At 38.5% G+C, this 17953-nt stretch overlaps 1 protein-coding gene across 11 annotated transcripts in view; it reads left to right on the top strand.

The window, feature by feature from the left end:
* The window catches only part of LOC143216303 (uncharacterized), a 491467-nt gene that overhangs the window by 294727 nt on the left and 178787 nt on the right, over positions 1-17953 (top strand). For 3 of the 11 annotated variants that reach the window (XM_076439220.1, XM_076439218.1, XM_076439221.1), the window contains one exon: positions 3716-3756. The exons of the other annotated variants lie outside the window; for them this stretch is intronic. In XM_076439220.1, the coding sequence (XP_076295335.1) occupies positions 3716-3756 (41 nt within the window). The remainder of the gene's footprint in view (positions 1-3715; positions 3757-17953) is intronic. 11 annotated transcript variants of the gene reach the window in all.

The raw sequence follows: 17953 nt of genomic DNA, 5'->3' as shown, positions 1-17953 counted from the left end.
GAAATATCTCTTGCTCTGGAATGTATATTGTTATGTATTATGTAGTCACACAAAATTTGGAGTACATAGGTTGTATATAACTGCGAGCATTCTATACTGACAATGTGGTTTGGGAAAAATGTGATGGCAGCTGGAAAAAACGTTTGAGTTTTCAAAAGCAATAAATATTTCATCCCGCTATGAATTATCGTTTCCAGAACCACAAAATAAATCTTTGGAACTTGAAGGAACCTTGCTGACCAATAATTTATCGAATCTGCATGATGCTCTGGTTTCTTTGTCTACGTTTGATATATCTGCGAATTTCCATCCTGAAATTTTCAACTGTTCTCGATAAAATGTAAAAATGAATATGTACTAGACTCATATCAATTCTAGCTTTGGAAATTATAGGCATAAAAATGAATTTCAAACCAGGCGACCAAAAAAAGGTTTTGGATATTATACTGTTGCATAACATTGTCGTATTAAACATGATAATAACTGAAGAAATAATTCGAAAATTTGGTTTATTTTACGAAAGCGTTACGTACCCACGTGTAAAACCTTTTAATGATGGTAACGTGAGAAAACAGTTCTGGTTTCTGTATCCTCTCTTTTTATTTACCGATCGCGAATACACTCGCGAGCGTGTCAGTTTAATTTCGTGATTTTCGGCGCCAGTCGTTGTGTCTGCATATGTGCGAACATCAAACTCGAATTCGTGCCATACTGACCGAACCTCACTCGACGATCAATGCACCCGCCAGGACAATGGTACAGGATACAGGATGCTCGAAATGATTGAGGTTAAGTGTCGGAGATGGTAAAACTACTCGACCGGCTTCATACCTAAATGGAAAGTGTGTTCATCAAGTATTACGAATCGCATTCAAGTGAAATCTCAAATTATCGAAATCAATCAATTATAAAATTACTAAACTGCGAATGCTGTGTATTGATAACAGAAATAAGTAGATCAACTGCAAACAGTAAAAATATTTAAAGAATGTAAAAATTATTATTAAGTTTGGTAAATATCTACGAAGCTCCTGTATATTGCAATTAATGTTGACAAATTTAATTTTGCATAAAAATCCACAGTCTAGTTGTTACATTATTTTCGACTTTGAAACTATCAGAAGAAGGAATACACTTTCATTTAACTGCTGATCTCCACAATTGACTTGGAAAGTTCTTATTTTGCATAGAGATTTGCAGTCTATTAACAACACAAGCGAATTCGTAATTTAATATACATATAGATTGCAAAGATACGAGAAAACTGAACATTTTCGTCATAGTAGTCCACATTTTAAACCTTATCAATAATTCCCAGTATTTTTCCTGGTCCACAGAGTCCGATTCAAACAGGAATTGCCTTCTACAACAAGAACCCATTTAAACACTGGTCAGCAGTTACCGAGAGCTTCATTATCGTGGACCATTTCCACCGGCGGCTGCAAGAATGCATCCACCGCAATCCAACGTCGAATTAGCCTGTTACCCGGCGATGAGCATCGGCTTAGGCTGATCTCCAAATTTATCATCGTCCGTCCCGGCCATCCCTCTTTTTCCTGCCGCTATCACTTTCCCTTAAACGGCGCATCAATACCTCTCAAATGCGCTTAGCGCGAAATCGTGGCAGGCGTTAAAAGAAGATGGCAGTTCCGCCATGGTGGGATGCAGCTTGGCGACGATAGAGAGGGTGCGAGATACGGATACGGCGAAGGCGGAAAAGGAAGCCGTGTGTTGAAGGGTGAAGTTTAAGACGTGGAACGGAGATGGGTTGCCGGGACGAGGTTACGGTAATCCGCAAAGCTCATCGTGTAATTTCCCATAAGACCACTGGGGGGGAGCTTGTACTTTGCTTTTGTCGAAAGTTTTCCGGGGGTGTGTTTTCGCCCCCTTATATTCGGCCCGGTTTCCGGCGTTCGGGTCGTTGCACAATCCAAAGTGGCCCCGAGTCGCCTCGTGGCTAGGGTGGTCCTCGTTTTTCAACTTCGATTTTTTCTTGTTTTATCCCCGTGAATTGGGGTTACTAATTCGTGCCGTTCTAATTTTTTAATCATCAGCTATTTGTATTAAGTTCCATGGGAAGATCAACGTTGATCTCAGAATGCTACGTTCGAAAATATGTAAAATAAGATTGATGAGTACAGATGATTGCCATGAAATAGAAAGCATTTGCCGTGCGAGGATTGAAGTTTTTAGAGAAGAAAAGTCTTAAAATAAACTTTTAGGTCCCACAGCTAAGGACCATTCTACTCGTGGCGTTGCTCGATTGGCTGCCAGCCGAAAGTGCATTTTTTCCCATTGCAACCCCTTCTGCTGCAATCGTTCCGCCACCGCTGCCACCATCGCCGTGTCACCCCTTTTTCTGTCACCTCTGTTCGCTTTCATCGGGCCACTCTATACGGGTGTCACGGGGCTTAATTAAGCTAATGGATACCCGTAATTGATGCAACGAAACTGTCCACTGGTAGGCCACCATATTAGTTCGACGAACGCACCGGTGCCGTACCCTTCGTGATAAAGATCGATTCGAATTTCCCTTGAGTCTCTGCGCGCGCGTTCTCCCGGCCGTGTAATCGCCTGTGTAATCGATTGGAATGGAATTTCGAAGAAATGTTTCAAGGCTTTAAAAGGATTTCTTTGTTCCGCCCCGCGGAAGCCCTTAAAGAATCCGTTGATTGATGTTTCTCGTCCTATACCGGCCCGACGACAGCCTCGCCGCTGCCGTCTGATAAATAATTGGAGAACGACGATCGTACGAACGCGAAGTATTTTTGCTTGCTTCGGCGTTATTGGATAGTTCGAATAACGCGACGCACTCCTGCCCATTCCTCACGTCAGTTTTAAACAGTGGAATCCTTTGAATTGTGCTACAATCATTTTCACTAGATGCTGACCAAGTTTGATAACTCCACATCATTTACAGTTCCATATCCATCTGACTTCGGGACAGTCTAATGATACGTCCACATTAAAACGGAGGGTTGTTGTGAAGCTTATTATCATAGGTGAGAGTATGTTTAGTTATCAGAAGACAAGGTCGAGAAGACTAAAATCGATGTGTTTTCACCGGAATCAAACCCAGAACCCCATAAATTTTCTTCCCGTGGCCCATGACGCGCAATTTCCGTCGAGGACAACGCGATTAGGACAATTTCCAGACATTGTCCATTGACAATTGCCAGCCATTCCCTAAGTCCAATGAGGTCAATTGTCGAAATTTATGGCTTCCTCAAAAACGGTACTGTAGCACATGGACACGTCATTAACCAAGCATCTAGTTTCAACCCTTATGGTGCGGAGGAATCTCTGGGACACCGAGAACCTATTTAAACAATAATTTATTATTAAAAATAATAATTTCATCTTATTTGTTAATGATAAAGTTTTTTTTTTAATTTACGTAAAAGATCAGTAAAATAGGTTGTTTGTTTTAAAAAAAGTATCAAAACTTTATCATATTAAGAATGAAATTTCACCATGTAAAACATACTCTATCAGACCAGGTGTTAGTAAAAGAAATTAGCACGTTCATATTTACATTTTTCATAATTACAACAGTTATTATATTATAATTTAAATAAAAATTAAAGCAGTGCACAGAGGCACTATTTGTGAATTGATTTTGTGCTGAAAGTGTTCAGATATTTTGATGTTGTCTTGCACACAACATTCATTACCATGCAAGCATGCTAATGATTTATTTTATTTTTTGTTGCAGGTAAGTTTGCTGCTATGCAGTTGCTTATCAGGGCCACAATGGTATGTACGATGATAGTACATAATTGGAACATTGTACTAGGCACCGAAATCTATCGGTTGCTGAACATACCAGTACATCAACAATTAACGATACATGATACATGTGTCTTTCATTGCCAGTATTAAATACAGTACACGCGCAGTATACATATGTATTATAGAATAATAACACTGTCCAACAAATTTCAACTTTTTTTATGATTTCAATATACTGTTGGGTCCTTCTTATAGAGTTTTTTGCGCTGATTCCGAATCTGTCCTTAATTTTTCTCCTATACGCACAGTTTTTGAAAAACATGGCTTTGAAAAAAAAAACATATTTTTTAACTTTAAACAAATATTGTGATATTATTATAAAAGATATTGAATTGTTCTTTACAGCAAAAGATTCTGTAGACTTTCCCGAATACAGTGATATCGAATATTAATACATTATGATTGTTTAAACATGTTTGAACAATGATTAAAGACGGAGAGACACCACTTTTGCACCAATTTTTGAGGATATTTTTCAATTTATCTAAAAAAATTAGGGTCCAGCGGAAAATCGAACTATACCACGCGATAGAGCAGACTTTTATCTTGAGAAACTCCCCTGTGAAGTTTGCATGGTCGACGTTTTTTTCGAACCAGAAAGCAAAATATCTTCGCCCGACATGAGTTTGCGCCAGTGGCGCTCGGACCAGTGATGCCAGAGCTGTGGTACTATGGTACTAAACCATACCCCCACCATAGCCTACTATTGCCCCTACGTTGTTTTCCAACGCGCCCGCGCGCTACACTCACCAGCGTATCACTCTACTGTATTCGTAGAGGTACGCTGGTGAGTGTAGCGCGCGGGCGCGTTGGAAAACAACGTAGGGGCAATAGTAGGCTATGGTGGGGGTATGGTTTAGTACCACAGTACCACAGCTCTGGCATCACTGGCTCGGACGGGATACGGCGCAGCGACGAGATACGGAGCGGCGAACGACCGTTCTGGTGGTGAGCGCCACTGGTGACAATTCATGTCGGGCGCAGATGTTTTGCTTTCTGGTTCGAAAAAAACGTCGACCATGCAAACTTCGAACGGGGGTTTTTCAAGATAAAAGTCTGCTCTATCGCGTGGTATAATTCGATTTTCCGCTGGACCTTAATTTTTTGAGATAAATTGAAAAATATCCTCAAAAATTGGTGCAAAAGTGGCGTCTCTCCGTCTTTAATCATTGTGTAAATATGTTTAAACAATCATAATGTATTAATATTGGATATCACTGTATTCGGGAAAGTCTACAGAATCTTTTGCTGTAAAGAACAATTCAATATCTTTTATAATAACATCACAATATTTGTTTAAAGTTGAAAAATATGTTTTTTTTTTCAAAGCCATGTTTTTCAAAAACTGTGCGTATAGGAGAAAAATTAAGGACAGATTCGGAATCAGCGCAAAAAACTCTATAAGAAGGACCCAACAGTATATTGAAAACAAATTTGGTGTTGGACAGTGTAATACAGAATTTAATAATGTGTAATATTGAATTTGAAATTGAAATCACAAGTGAATTATAGTGGTTCAAATTCTACATCTTTACGACCTGTGTATTTCTTTTAAAATATACATAGAATTCTTCTGTGGAAAGGATATAGTCCACGGTGGCAATTTTCTAAATAATTGCACCGAAGCGAACCAGATTATTTTTGTAATGATTGAAACGCATTAACTCCTAAACCACGCCGACCGCTTCATACGCGTCAGGCATATTTTCCATCTACCCCACGAACCGCGGTTGAACCGCGTGAACCGCATCTAATTTTAGCACGCGATCCGATTTACTGGGTATAGAAGCTGTATAGTGTGAGCAAAATTTGCCTTCAAAAGCAGGTAGAAACGATTAGACAGTTTCTGATAGTCAGTCGGCTAAATAATAGCATTGTCACCCGAATCAAAATTCCACTGTGTGATTTGTCGATTAATCCCATTGTCAAAGCGATGTTCGATATTCAAAATCCGAGTGGATTATATCCCTGATTAGACAATTTGTATAAAAACAGTTTAGAGCTGTACGAAAAATCAAATGTTTCTGAAAGAATGATTTGCCAAAATTAAGAGTGACGCACGCATGCCAGTAAATCATGCTGTAAATAGGTGCCACTCTGACAGGCGAAACTGACGAAACAGCCTGAGAAAGATGTCAGCCAGTTGAAAAATTACATTTCCATTTAAAGTACTGTCCGCCGCGGTTTTCACGGAGCTTGTGTGTCTGCCCACGTTAAACGGAAGAAGCCTCTTTCGCAGAGGAAATGTACCGTGTCGACTATTTAAACACCCACCTTCCGATTTATCCGCACCGAAGTACTAAAGAACTTGCTAATGAAACTTGTTAATGAAATACTATAGTATAAAGAAGAGAATTACTCTAATAGAAGCTACTTTAGAAGACACTTTAATAGAATCATTTGGTGAACCATCCTGTGTCACAAGATCTAATGTTCCGATCGATTAATACGCGACAATGGTTCTTCTTGCATAAAATCTCACTAAATTCTTCGTGCAAGTCTTGTAATGCGGCACGGCGAGTTTCCGTAGCGCAGCAATGCGTTCGTTTAACATATCCACTTGCACCGCAGTATGCAACGCTCGCGGCAATGCGCGAGACAAGAAGATCGTGCTTAGAACAAATAGGGAGGCATCTTGCGCGACAAACCGGGAAAAGGACCTCCATCGCTAGGCGCCCGCAGTTATGGGGAGCACAATGGCGTAAACATATCTCGGTTGGTCTACACACTGCAGATAAGCTTCTGCTGTATTCCTGCGTTCTCGCGTGATCAGCTGGTGAAGTCGTCGCTCGCGGAATCGATAACGAAAACTGCTCATCATATTCTCATCAGCACGACGGAATTCCCGTGCATTCTGTGGATTGTTGTTTGAGAATCGAATGGACATTCGAAGTCATTTTCCCAATAAATAGGTATTACTGACAATGGTAGCTATAATGCTAACAATTGTATCAAGCCATTTTGAGATTTAAGATGCTCCTTTCCAAGTTTTAAAGACGCAAATTAACTATGTTAAAGTACTACATAATTTGTTCTTCTTGTTAGTTGTACTCAAGGTAGTTACCACGATAATAATGAACTCGCTCTGGTTATTGCCGAAAATTTCAAAAGAATATAAATTCTTCTCTTACACTACTTAAATCTTGCTCAAACTGTCAAACATTATCTGCAGACAGTCATCGTGTGTTGAAACTGCTTGGAAAACATAGATACATACAATCCAATTACGTTTTTTAAAGGACTAAAAGATCGCCCTTTATATACTTTGTCCTTTGGTCCTATCATCCTGTCACTTTCTATATCGGATTCATTAAGAATGTTGACGCGGTAATCTAATATTATCCGATATTGTTCTTAGAGTATCCCAAAGACGGAACTTTTGTCTCCTGTTCTTTTTAAACATCTCCCCGTCCATTAGCATCGAGTCGCAGTTTCTGTCGTAGAATTTTTAATACCGACAGAAATTTCTATAATGCATCTTCAATAATAGCACAAGAAATAACAGTTCTGCAGTGAGGAAAAGATTTAGTGCTCGAAACAGGATTTATGTATTTCTAAATGTTTTCAATGTAACGAAATGGTTATTTCAAGCGATCCTTTGTTATGCAGTCCTTTATATTATCGACTGCTTTCAATTTCATAGTCTTGAATGGTTTCAATGCGCCGTGACAAACTGGCAAACGGAGCGAGACCGTCGGTAAATAATTACTACCCTTCCAACGTGTTTATTCGAGGACGATGCAAATAATTGATGAACCTTGGAGATACTTTCCTTAATTGGAAGACATCGGTTCTCGGTTTCACTTTCGTCCCGTTTAACACTCGGAACGAAAAGACTCTGGACAGCTGAAAGGGTTTTAAGTAACGGCGCCTATCGTTTCCTTTAATTGCTCCAATCCTACGCTCGGAATAAAGAAATACCAATAATAAATATTTAGCGGAATTTGTGATCGCGATAACACATTTTTTCTGGGACGCTTTAATGGGAGCATAAAAATATTATCTAAAACGTTGTACCAATATGCAATAAAATTCTCTTCAGAAACACCAGCGCAGATAGAGAAATACAATTAGAAAAATCCTATGTACAATTATGCTTCTATTTACAAACAAAAAAAAGGCAATCTCGCACTTCGTTCCGTGCAATCAGTGTTGTGTACTATATCAATGTTTCAACCATCAATTTTTTTACAAACCCTCGGTACATGTGGAATTGGAACAATCGATTTTAACGGAACTAGAGCAGTCTCTATTTCTTCTCTACTCTGCAGTAAATTGATGGAGGAATCCTGGTTTTTTGGTATTGCTTAGAAGCAAGAATATACACAAAAATTGTTTACATACCAGTGTAGAAACTGGCTCTTCCTTATTAACATGGACAAAAATGTGTATTAAGTCTTACCTTTGTTACCAATGTTTATTTATCACTTTGGATATATCAGATATAATATTTCAGTTTTCCTTTATGCGGTACGTGACATTTTAACATTTTTAAATTAATCTTTAACTTACATATCTGCCATATGGCAATTGTTGCAGCCGAATTAAACTTTATATTTTATTATTATTGACTTGATCTTGTTACTGTTGCTCAGTTATTAAATCAATACGTACATTATAATTGTTTCATCATTTTGTTGCACCTGTTTCCCAAAAATAAAGGCTAACACAATTTCTGAAAAACAACACGAACAGCGTCTGTCCTTTCCTGTGTTATCATCTCGGAGAGCACCGGGATGCAGAAATCGATTTTGGAATAGCCTTAGGTAGAACTTGCATTATACAATACCTGGTGTTAGTATCTAGCCTTCCTTTTTCAAAAAATTTAAATTTAAAGTTTTGCATGCTTCTATGTAGTAACTTGGATATAAAAAGTGGAAGGTAATTGTGCCGCACCAAAAAGGAGTTCTACAGTAATGATTCTGATTTCTAATTCTACCTTATCCAATGTATTTCTTTCCCTTTCTTTTTTAATAAACATGCGTACAAATTAATTCATTGCCATTGCGTCATAAATTTCTACATGACTTTCCTTTTATTCTGTATATTTTACTTAAGTTTTTATACATTTGATTTAATTCTGTATACATTTGCCGGGTAACTATACATTTGGTAAGAATCTATACTGTATTTACGTTGATAATGGTAAAATTTTTGTTATCTTTATTTTACTTCTCTTTCATTACATCTCTCTTCATGTCACTCAGTCAAAAGATTAAAGTTGCAGTTGATGTGATTAACTATGATACTTGTTTCATTCTCCAATAAATGTCATGCTGGCATATCATAATCCTTTGTGTAAAATTTTGGTTCTTGATGCACCCAAGACTTATGGGCATTGCAGCACACGTTCACCATCTAGTGTATGCGTCTAGCAAACATGTTTGCAACGTTTGCTCGAGTAGCCGCACGCCCACGACGATCTACGGATCGTGTTTTTCTTCGTAACGGGGAAAAAGTGAATAAACCAGTCTCGAACAATGGGTCACGAGGGCTAGTTTTTTCGCGGAGGAAAAGCCGCGTCCTCGAACGACGCGGAATTACTGGTTTTGCTTGGCCCGCGTCTGAATAGAAGCTGACAGCACTTCGCAGCTAACGTGCACTCAACTACTTAATAATGTAACAGTCAGCCAACCACTATGCGCCCATTATGCTTCTATGCACGTTGCACAAGAAGCAGAGGTAACAGTCTGGGGGTTGTAATATAGGATTCGCATCCTGTATCGCGCGAGTTGCCCATAGTTGTGTCGGTGAGCTACGGGAAAACACGACGGATTCTCTCCTCCGCCATCCGGCCTCCATCCTGTGACCAGTTCTTGTACATAGACTACCCGATCACGCCCTACCAACTAGGCGGAAAGGGACGGACCGGTTGCGAATGTCTTTGCTCCTCCTTGAGGAATTACCGGCAATCCTCTAACAAGGGAACAGACCGAAACGACACTCGCTGATTTTCATGCAACTTTAACGAATGGCAACTGTTCAAACCATCCGCGTCGAATAACGTAGTATTACGGTAGTCTCTCCGTAACTGTCGGAAAGATCTCTACGTTAATTGTCCACATTTTATCCCCACCACTGAGGAAATTCTCTTTGGCGCCAGTCAAGCGGTAAACACGCTCGACGATCGAAGCAAGGAGTCAAGTATCGGTGAGACTCACACCAATGCAAAGGAAACAAAAGAGTGCAACTTTTCCAATTTTTTAAAACTTTTACCATCGTTTTCGTCACGTTTTTCGAGTCAATCTAATTAATTTACGGTTGTCTTCTTTGTGTTACAATATGATATACATATATCTTTGTTAAAATATCCGACAAAAAATTTGTGACTAATCAATAATCGTATATTTAATACGTTAAATTTTATTGAAAACTAGGGGGGAGTTGTTGCTCGCTCGCTTCGCGAGCTTCGTGAGTAGGGTTAGTGGTACGAATTTTATTTTTGCGAAAATTAACTAGCGAAATTAACTAACTGGCGAATGTTTATAATGTCGATAATGCAAACAGACGTCGATAATGTAAATTTCTATTGAAATATTGATTAAAAGCTACGACGTTCGTTTTTTTGTTGTATTGAAATATGATTCTAAAAGCACTTTTAGTTTTTCCTAAATTTTCATGTTTCCGGGAAACTTCCAATTTTTTTAAATCTAAAAACCTGATTCGGACTACAACGAACATTTAAAAAAAGAAATTAGCCAAATCGGTCCAGCCGTTCTCCCGTGATGTCGTGACCAACGAACAGCATTTGATTTTTATTATACATATGTATAGATGGAAGGCCGGAATATTGACCGGAAACATTTCTCGAGAAATCCGTGGAGCCGGAATATCGTCTCCGAGGTGCTAAAAGGGTTGGCGCTTGCCTTCACGTAATAGACGTAGGAAAAACCGCATTACTTAAGGAATGATCCAATAACAGGGTGCTTTCAGATCACAGACGCTCGAACATAGCTGGTTGGGTATAAGTACCGTGCACCGGCATTCGAAACGGTTCCATTTCCTCCGTTGTGCGTTTTGTTTCATTTCGGCTCTGTCAACTTTCTCCCGACGTGTTCCGCCCCTCCTCCATCATCCGGGATCGCAAAGAATGCGGCAAGAGATTGCCCTTTAAGCGGTCGAGTGACGCGTTCAACCCCTTCCCCATAACTTACGGTTCCGCCACGGGACACGTTCATTCTTCGCTGGTGAAATATAATGGACAGGGGTGGAGGATGATTGATGCACTGCCGCCAGATTGATACAGTCGCGATTAGTCCGTAACCGCTGTCATTCCACGGCTTCTGTGATTGAAGGGTATTTGTTGCTTTTCAAGCTGCGAGCATCGATACCAATGTTGCATTACATACCTTCCACCGTGTGTCCGGAGCCTGTAAAATTAAATGTGTCTGTTAACCCTTTCGACCCCAGTTTTGTTTTATTTGGAGGTTTCTTCTACTTTCAAAAATCGATTTGACATATCTGGGGATGGGTGTATTTCGAATCTGAAACTTCTGTGTTGATGTTTTCTAATTTCCTAATTTTTTGAACGAAAACTTTTTAATAGCTCCTTCAACAGCAGCAGCAATTTCAATCGTAAAGCTACAACTCACCCCCGTTATCTTTACAGGAAATTTATTTTACACCGAGATCATCTCTGTGGAAATACATAATGGGAAATAATTTCAACTTGAAATGCATCGTCAGACCATTTTACCTTATTTTATACGTAATTAAAGGTGAAAATATTCACACATGGTACATTTGTATAAATTTATTTTAACAAAAATAATTTGTCATTAAAATGCATTCTACCTATTTTACCCACTGATTTGATACAAACTTTAGTTCGTTATTACATTTTATTACCGCCCGCACGTACCTATTTTCACTATGCCCGATACGCATCCCGTAATAACACTAATACGTGTTGAGCTAAATTGAGACGTTACTGTATATGTGTTATTAAATTCTAGCATATTAATATGTTGGTGAACCGTGTGATGCTTATGGAAGTGAATAAATGCATTTCCAGCGGAAATATCAAGGTCTGTGTATTGTCCAATTTATGATTTTGCAATAATTAAAATGTTCATTAGTAATAACTAGTCTGCGGATCTTTGTGCGTTTCCGTTATGCTTGTATATGCAAAACACACGTAAACATGTATAACAACAAAATTATTCTGTTATTTTTTAAGGATAAGTTCTACAGCTGTGTCATGAATAAAATAGTTATTTTGAACATATGTTGCTATCGACGCAACATTCAAATGTGTAATTAAAAAGATAATTTTCTGAAAATATGCTTTCCTTAATTTGAAATACATCTGTTGTGAATTTTATTTTACCCATAATTTTCATCTGTTATGGTCGCGTATGCGACACGCATTCGAACAGCTGCCCCGTGTTTTCCGTGGGCGTTGAAAGCATTTCCTGCTCTCATTTTAGATATAGTAAAAACGATCATTCACATTTATTTCAGAAGTAAATCGATTCTGAATCGTTTAAACGTAATGTTTGACATGATTTTTTAAAGTATTGATCGCGAAGAACTTTGTTTTCATCGATGTCATCAGTGCAGAATTTTTACGGTTTCGTTTCACGCTAAACCTACCGAGCGCTAAAAGCGATTCAAATGTTTTTGCTTACAAAAATAACAAGGCTCTATTTATTTAGATTCTGTGCAATTTTTGTAACAATATGTCCGTGGATAATGAAATTTATCGTGTCAATTTCGATGTAAGCAACTTCATAATTTCAATAATCGTAAAATGAAAAATATAAAACCGATCATTTGACCGGCAGTGGTAGGTTTAGTGTTAAAGCCCTCCCATGCGAATTCTTCCGGTACTGTTATTGTGTGTTCTTCCCGAAATAAGAACGATGAATTAGTCGAAACAAGGATACTCGTCTTGTTCGCGAGGAGAATGAAAAATTAACTCGTGTTACCGTTCACGCAATAGCCATCAACGAAGTTGATGCGACACGCGTGTCACCAGCTGTTTTCGTTTTAATTAGAATAAAAATTTAATTAAAATGGGCACTCCGGGGAAACAGTTTTGCTGATTTTATTAGCGCCGACAGCCAATCAATTTTTCAAACAAATTTCCGGCCGCGACCACGGGAACAAGGCCACGGTTTTTAATTGCAGATTTTCCTTTCGAGACGCTCCACAGTGCGCTGAGTGGAGAGGATTTGGTGACAAAAATCTCACTTCGAGTTCTTGAAATTTCTACATATTTCGACGAACTAAAGTAAATTAGGTGTTTTCCTTCAAATTATCGATAAATAATATCACCATATTAGTTAAACATTACTGCATTACAGTCTTCTTCCTCGGTTCGTTAAAAATGTATCATGAGTTATAATACTGCAAATTAAAGACCAGGTTGAGTAGCTAATTTTTTCGCTATGTTTTAAACAAACTTAATCGGAGTTACAGACAAATCAGATCAAATGACTGAATATAAATATAGATATAGATATAGATGAGATATTAGAATAAACATTTTTACTTTTTACATCATGTTTTATCGAAAATTTAAGTTCATAACTGTTTCATAAAAACTCCTGCATTTTTAATACGTTGACTGCCGTCGATGTCCCGAAGGTCGCGATGTTTGCTTGTAAGCAAAATGGTTTTTGTAGTCATGTGAAATTTTTAATATAATTTTATATTTTTTTTGTACTTGACGTGAATAAAAATTCTGTTAACCCACGTCCTACGTGATTTAATATACATGTTACATACATTTAGTATGTTTTGTCTCTGACGCCTACCGTAAATTGTTGCATGCACTTGCTACGGTATTTTCGTGTCTCGTTTTATGCAGAAAAGAGAGACAAACAGATGATTCGTATTTTAGCCCAATTTAATGCTATTGCTATTTGTTGCTGTCTACTTATATAATCGATAAAAGTTGCATCAGTCCTACATGATTATTTAATTCAACTTAGAAAACAACAGATTATTCTACTATATTTATCGCTAGATGTTTATAATAAATAATAAGTAGACTGTGAATCTTTATGCAAAATAAAAATGATTTGCTTTAATTGCAGAATACAAAAATCAAATATGAGTTTAGTTCTCTCTTTTGTGCTTCAATTAGGTTGTAAAATATGTGTTGGTATTCTCAAATTCTTTTAATTGTTTCAGTGTTCTGAACGGGAGCTACCCATTTTTGTCATAGATATGTATAGAATCCGCGGTCTGATAATAAGGAATTAATTCTCGATTTACGTGACCAATGCACATTTGGCAATTTTATGCGATAAAGTTATCAGTTTTTGTCGCACAGATAATGCACCGCAGACTAATAATAAGGAATTAATTCACGATATAAGTGACCAATGCACATTGGGCAATTTTATGCTATAAAGTTGAACAGCACCGTCTCGGAAGCCACTTTAGCAATTTTTGTCACATAGACAATGCACCGCAGGCTTCCGTGAATTTAACGCGCGTCTCATAGTCGATTGCCAGCTAGATCCCTGAATAACGTTCTTTTCTCCGTAGGCCATCGTGAATTTTATTTTCTCGGCACGCTGGCGGAGTGTATGGGCCGATAAAAAAAACTCCTAATAACTCGGCTTTGACTCGGAGCGTGGTTGGAGTTCGTGGCTGGCGGTGGTGGAGAAATCGATCGATCGGTAAATTGAACTTCTAAGATGGGGCTGCGCCTGAAGTGTGTGTACTCTGAAATTCGGGTTAAAATTATCGTCGTTATGTGGACGGTACCTAAAATTGACGTCGTATCGGCCTGAGTAAAAATTGCACAATAAATTTTACGAATGTGGAGTACATCTTAAACCAATCCCTACGAGGGGACGAGTGAACACACACACACAGGCATACACCAACGGGAACCGACTATATTTTCCACGATAAACTTTACGGGTAAAATAATAAAATTTTCTATATCGGTCAGTGCTGTCGGCGAGCGGCAAATAAACTAAGGGATGCAGTCTTCAGGGCGGGCAACGTGCATTAAGTTGAGTTTTTGAATGTAGACGACTATTAAAGTAAGGGTTAATCTGTGCTACTTGCGAAAAGTATATGTATTATATGTGAAGTAATGCAAATAGTATAATAGATAGATATTTTTGTATTTTCACATTTTAGCAAACAGTGAGAAGATTGAACAGAAAATAATTTAATGAAGCATTCATTTTAAAGCATCAGCTACAATAAAATTTGATTTACACTTGTTTTAGAATCAACTTCGATGTTTATTATTCACCAGGATCACGAATCGATCAAGTCGTTGGTCCGTATTCAAGTGTTACGATTTTAAACTAGGCTTTGTTGCGAGAAAATGAATACTGATTGGAATTACTGGAAAACTTTAGTGGCCAATTAACGAAACTGCTGAGCACCTGTTATTTGAACTATTGCCAAGTGTCACTCCAGTTTTACGTCCAACAACTGAGATGCTAGCAGTAGACTATAATTAAGAAAACTTGAATTCGTAAGATCTTCAGGTGAGCTTAATTAGTTTCCCCTGTCATTAATGAAACATGCATTTACAGTATGTACCAAATAAATTTATTTGAACAAGTAATTTATCGCAATGTTTATGTTATACAGATTCCCCATTGTTAATTAAAAATTCGTATTTTATTCATCATTAATTTATTTATTATTTCGTGCTCTGTTAACTGTTCGGTAATTTAATGTTATTATAGTTACTATTCCATTTGACATAGATACATGATAGATAACTTATAACTAAAACAGTATTAATATTTTTATTTGATCCCATTACGTGCAATCGATACAATAAATTTTTATTTTGCATGAAGATCACACACAGCCTACTTATAACTTAATAGTATAAAAGTATAAATAACATATAAATATTTCTGAAATTGAGAAGAACTTGGAAATACTTCTAAAGTTTTTTTTACTTCTTTTTAAACTTGAACTTGTCTCTCCTAATTTAAATTAATTTCACGACGTCGTTACCCGCATACCAGAACGTCAGTTTAAACGAAAGTTATTGATTAAAAAATATGCCGATTATGACCACAGTTACGAATTCATTGGAAAGTTCGGAATAGCAATTAATAAAACGTAGCAACTTCGAAAACATTTCCCTGTTAAATTACCGTCGAACGCTCCCGGCCGTTTTACGGCCTTAATCATAATTAATCAGGCCACGAATACATACTCCTCAAATGAGCCTGCCTGTAGTATTAATACTTCATTCAATTGTTACATAGCCGATGCCTAATATTCGATGATGAATAAACACCGCGTGCTTGTATCGTTTTTTTTCTTTCCCTCGGTACAACCCGCAGAATGCCAGGAAAATTATAAAGCCGGCTTGAAATTTTCATTCGGTGCACCTGCGCCATTTTTTACTGCGGCCAAAATTTAAACACGTTCATGTTGAGTCAATAAAGCTCGGTAGCGAAACATTTTCCACCATCGTTTCTCCGGAAATCTCGTCGTGGGGGCCCCGAGGTTCTCGTGTTTTTCCCTCGAATTAACATATCACTCGATCGATGCTCATCCCTTTGCCGTTGTATGTTTAACTAAAACAAAAAAAAAAGGAAGCCATTTTCGGGAGGCGAGCCGACGATATACGAGCCGATTCGATTGCGTTCCATTAAGTGCGCGTCGTTCAAGCGATCCCCGTGCATTTAAAAAGGGTATAAACGTCATTGTCGATGGGGGCGGACGAATTTCTGGTGACGATCCCTTTCCATATCAGCATGACGCTGTGTGTCTCGTTTCGCGCGCGCGTATGTCGGTATGGCGAATTGTTTCTGTCAATTCGGAAGCTTTTTTTTTACAAGGGTATCGAGTGTGCGTGCGCGGGTCGGTGGAGAAGGGAGGGTGCGAACAGAACGGGGAAAAAATGCGTGTAGACCCTGACACACGGGGAACGGTAAAATAAAGCACGTGTGAACGGTACGCGTAGCATAAAATTCGTAACCGCGTATGGCGAATGTAAATCACGGAGGATTGGACGCGCATGAATTTAACCGGGCCGCATGTAAATTTTGAGTGGCAACAGGGACGAACGGGAGCATAGGGGAAGGCAAAGTGGACGGGTGCATGTAAATTTTATTGCAATCAACTATTGTAAACAGGATTAACGACGATGCGACGCGAAAACTATTTGTCCTCCCGTCTGGCTAGTCACGCCGCGCCGAGCCGCGTCGCGCGCTGCTACGAAAGTTGGTGATTATGCTAACTGGTGTATTACCTGCACCGCGGTGTCACGTGGATTACTTTGCTCGAGATTTTCCCTCGTCCCGGCCCGTGATCTTCGCGGCTGCTGTGAATGTCGCTGAAAATTGTACTGCTGAATGCTACCGAGGTTTCTGGTTCATTAATTTGCTTCACTGTGCGATTAAAATTCAAATTATTTTTCCATTGAATTTTTAGTCACAGCGAGCGAACAAATTAGAGTCGTAGCACAAAAAATGTGTCCATGTGTTAAATGTACATTTGTAGTTAGTAAGTTAATAGTTCGATCAACTTCTGTATAAAATCTTTTGTATGTGACATATTCTGAACAGCATTATCAAACAAATTTACTATTCAATATTAAATAAAATACTTTGACTAGTATATTAATTCTTCTAACATCTCAAAAAAAAAAAAACTCAAACTGTCGAATTTTTACACAGACTGTAGTATTACCGAGTCACCATTAAGTCGCGGGTTTTATGTATTTATAGTAACCGCACGAAATCTGATTAATAAACAGACTGAGTTTTGAGCAATTGTTATCGTTATAAAACAACGCGGGAAAATGTGCATTTGCATATAAAGATCGGCAATCTGGTAATTACATATTGGACATCCGTGAGCCAGAATGTGCAAATCCCGGCATTTTTATGGAAGCCGGCTACAACTTTGGTTATAGTTATTAGCGAGATGCGACTAGGTGTAATTTCAATAACATATCCGCGCGACGCTCGCAGTCGGTTCTGATTTATTTTCATCGTTTACTATGCATGATAGTGGCACGTTTTCATTTTGATGGCCGTTTTGATTATCAATTTCCGCGATTCGAGCCACCGCGACAAACGTTCGAATCCCGGCAAAAACTCCCGATAAGCTCGAACGAATCGACACCCGGCGCGGCCCGCGGTCGATTTTAAAGCCGACGATTTAAAAAATCTGGCGTCTGGCGACCAGACGGCCCATAAATTCGAGACAC

This window comes from Lasioglossum baleicum, chromosome 15 (genome assembly GCF_051020765.1).
Source record: "Lasioglossum baleicum chromosome 15, iyLasBale1, whole genome shotgun sequence".
NCBI classification, from domain to species: Eukaryota; Metazoa; Arthropoda; class Insecta; order Hymenoptera; family Halictidae; genus Lasioglossum; species Lasioglossum baleicum.
Note: the sequence above shows the minus strand (reverse complement) of the source record. Positions and strands in the feature narration are given on the sequence as shown.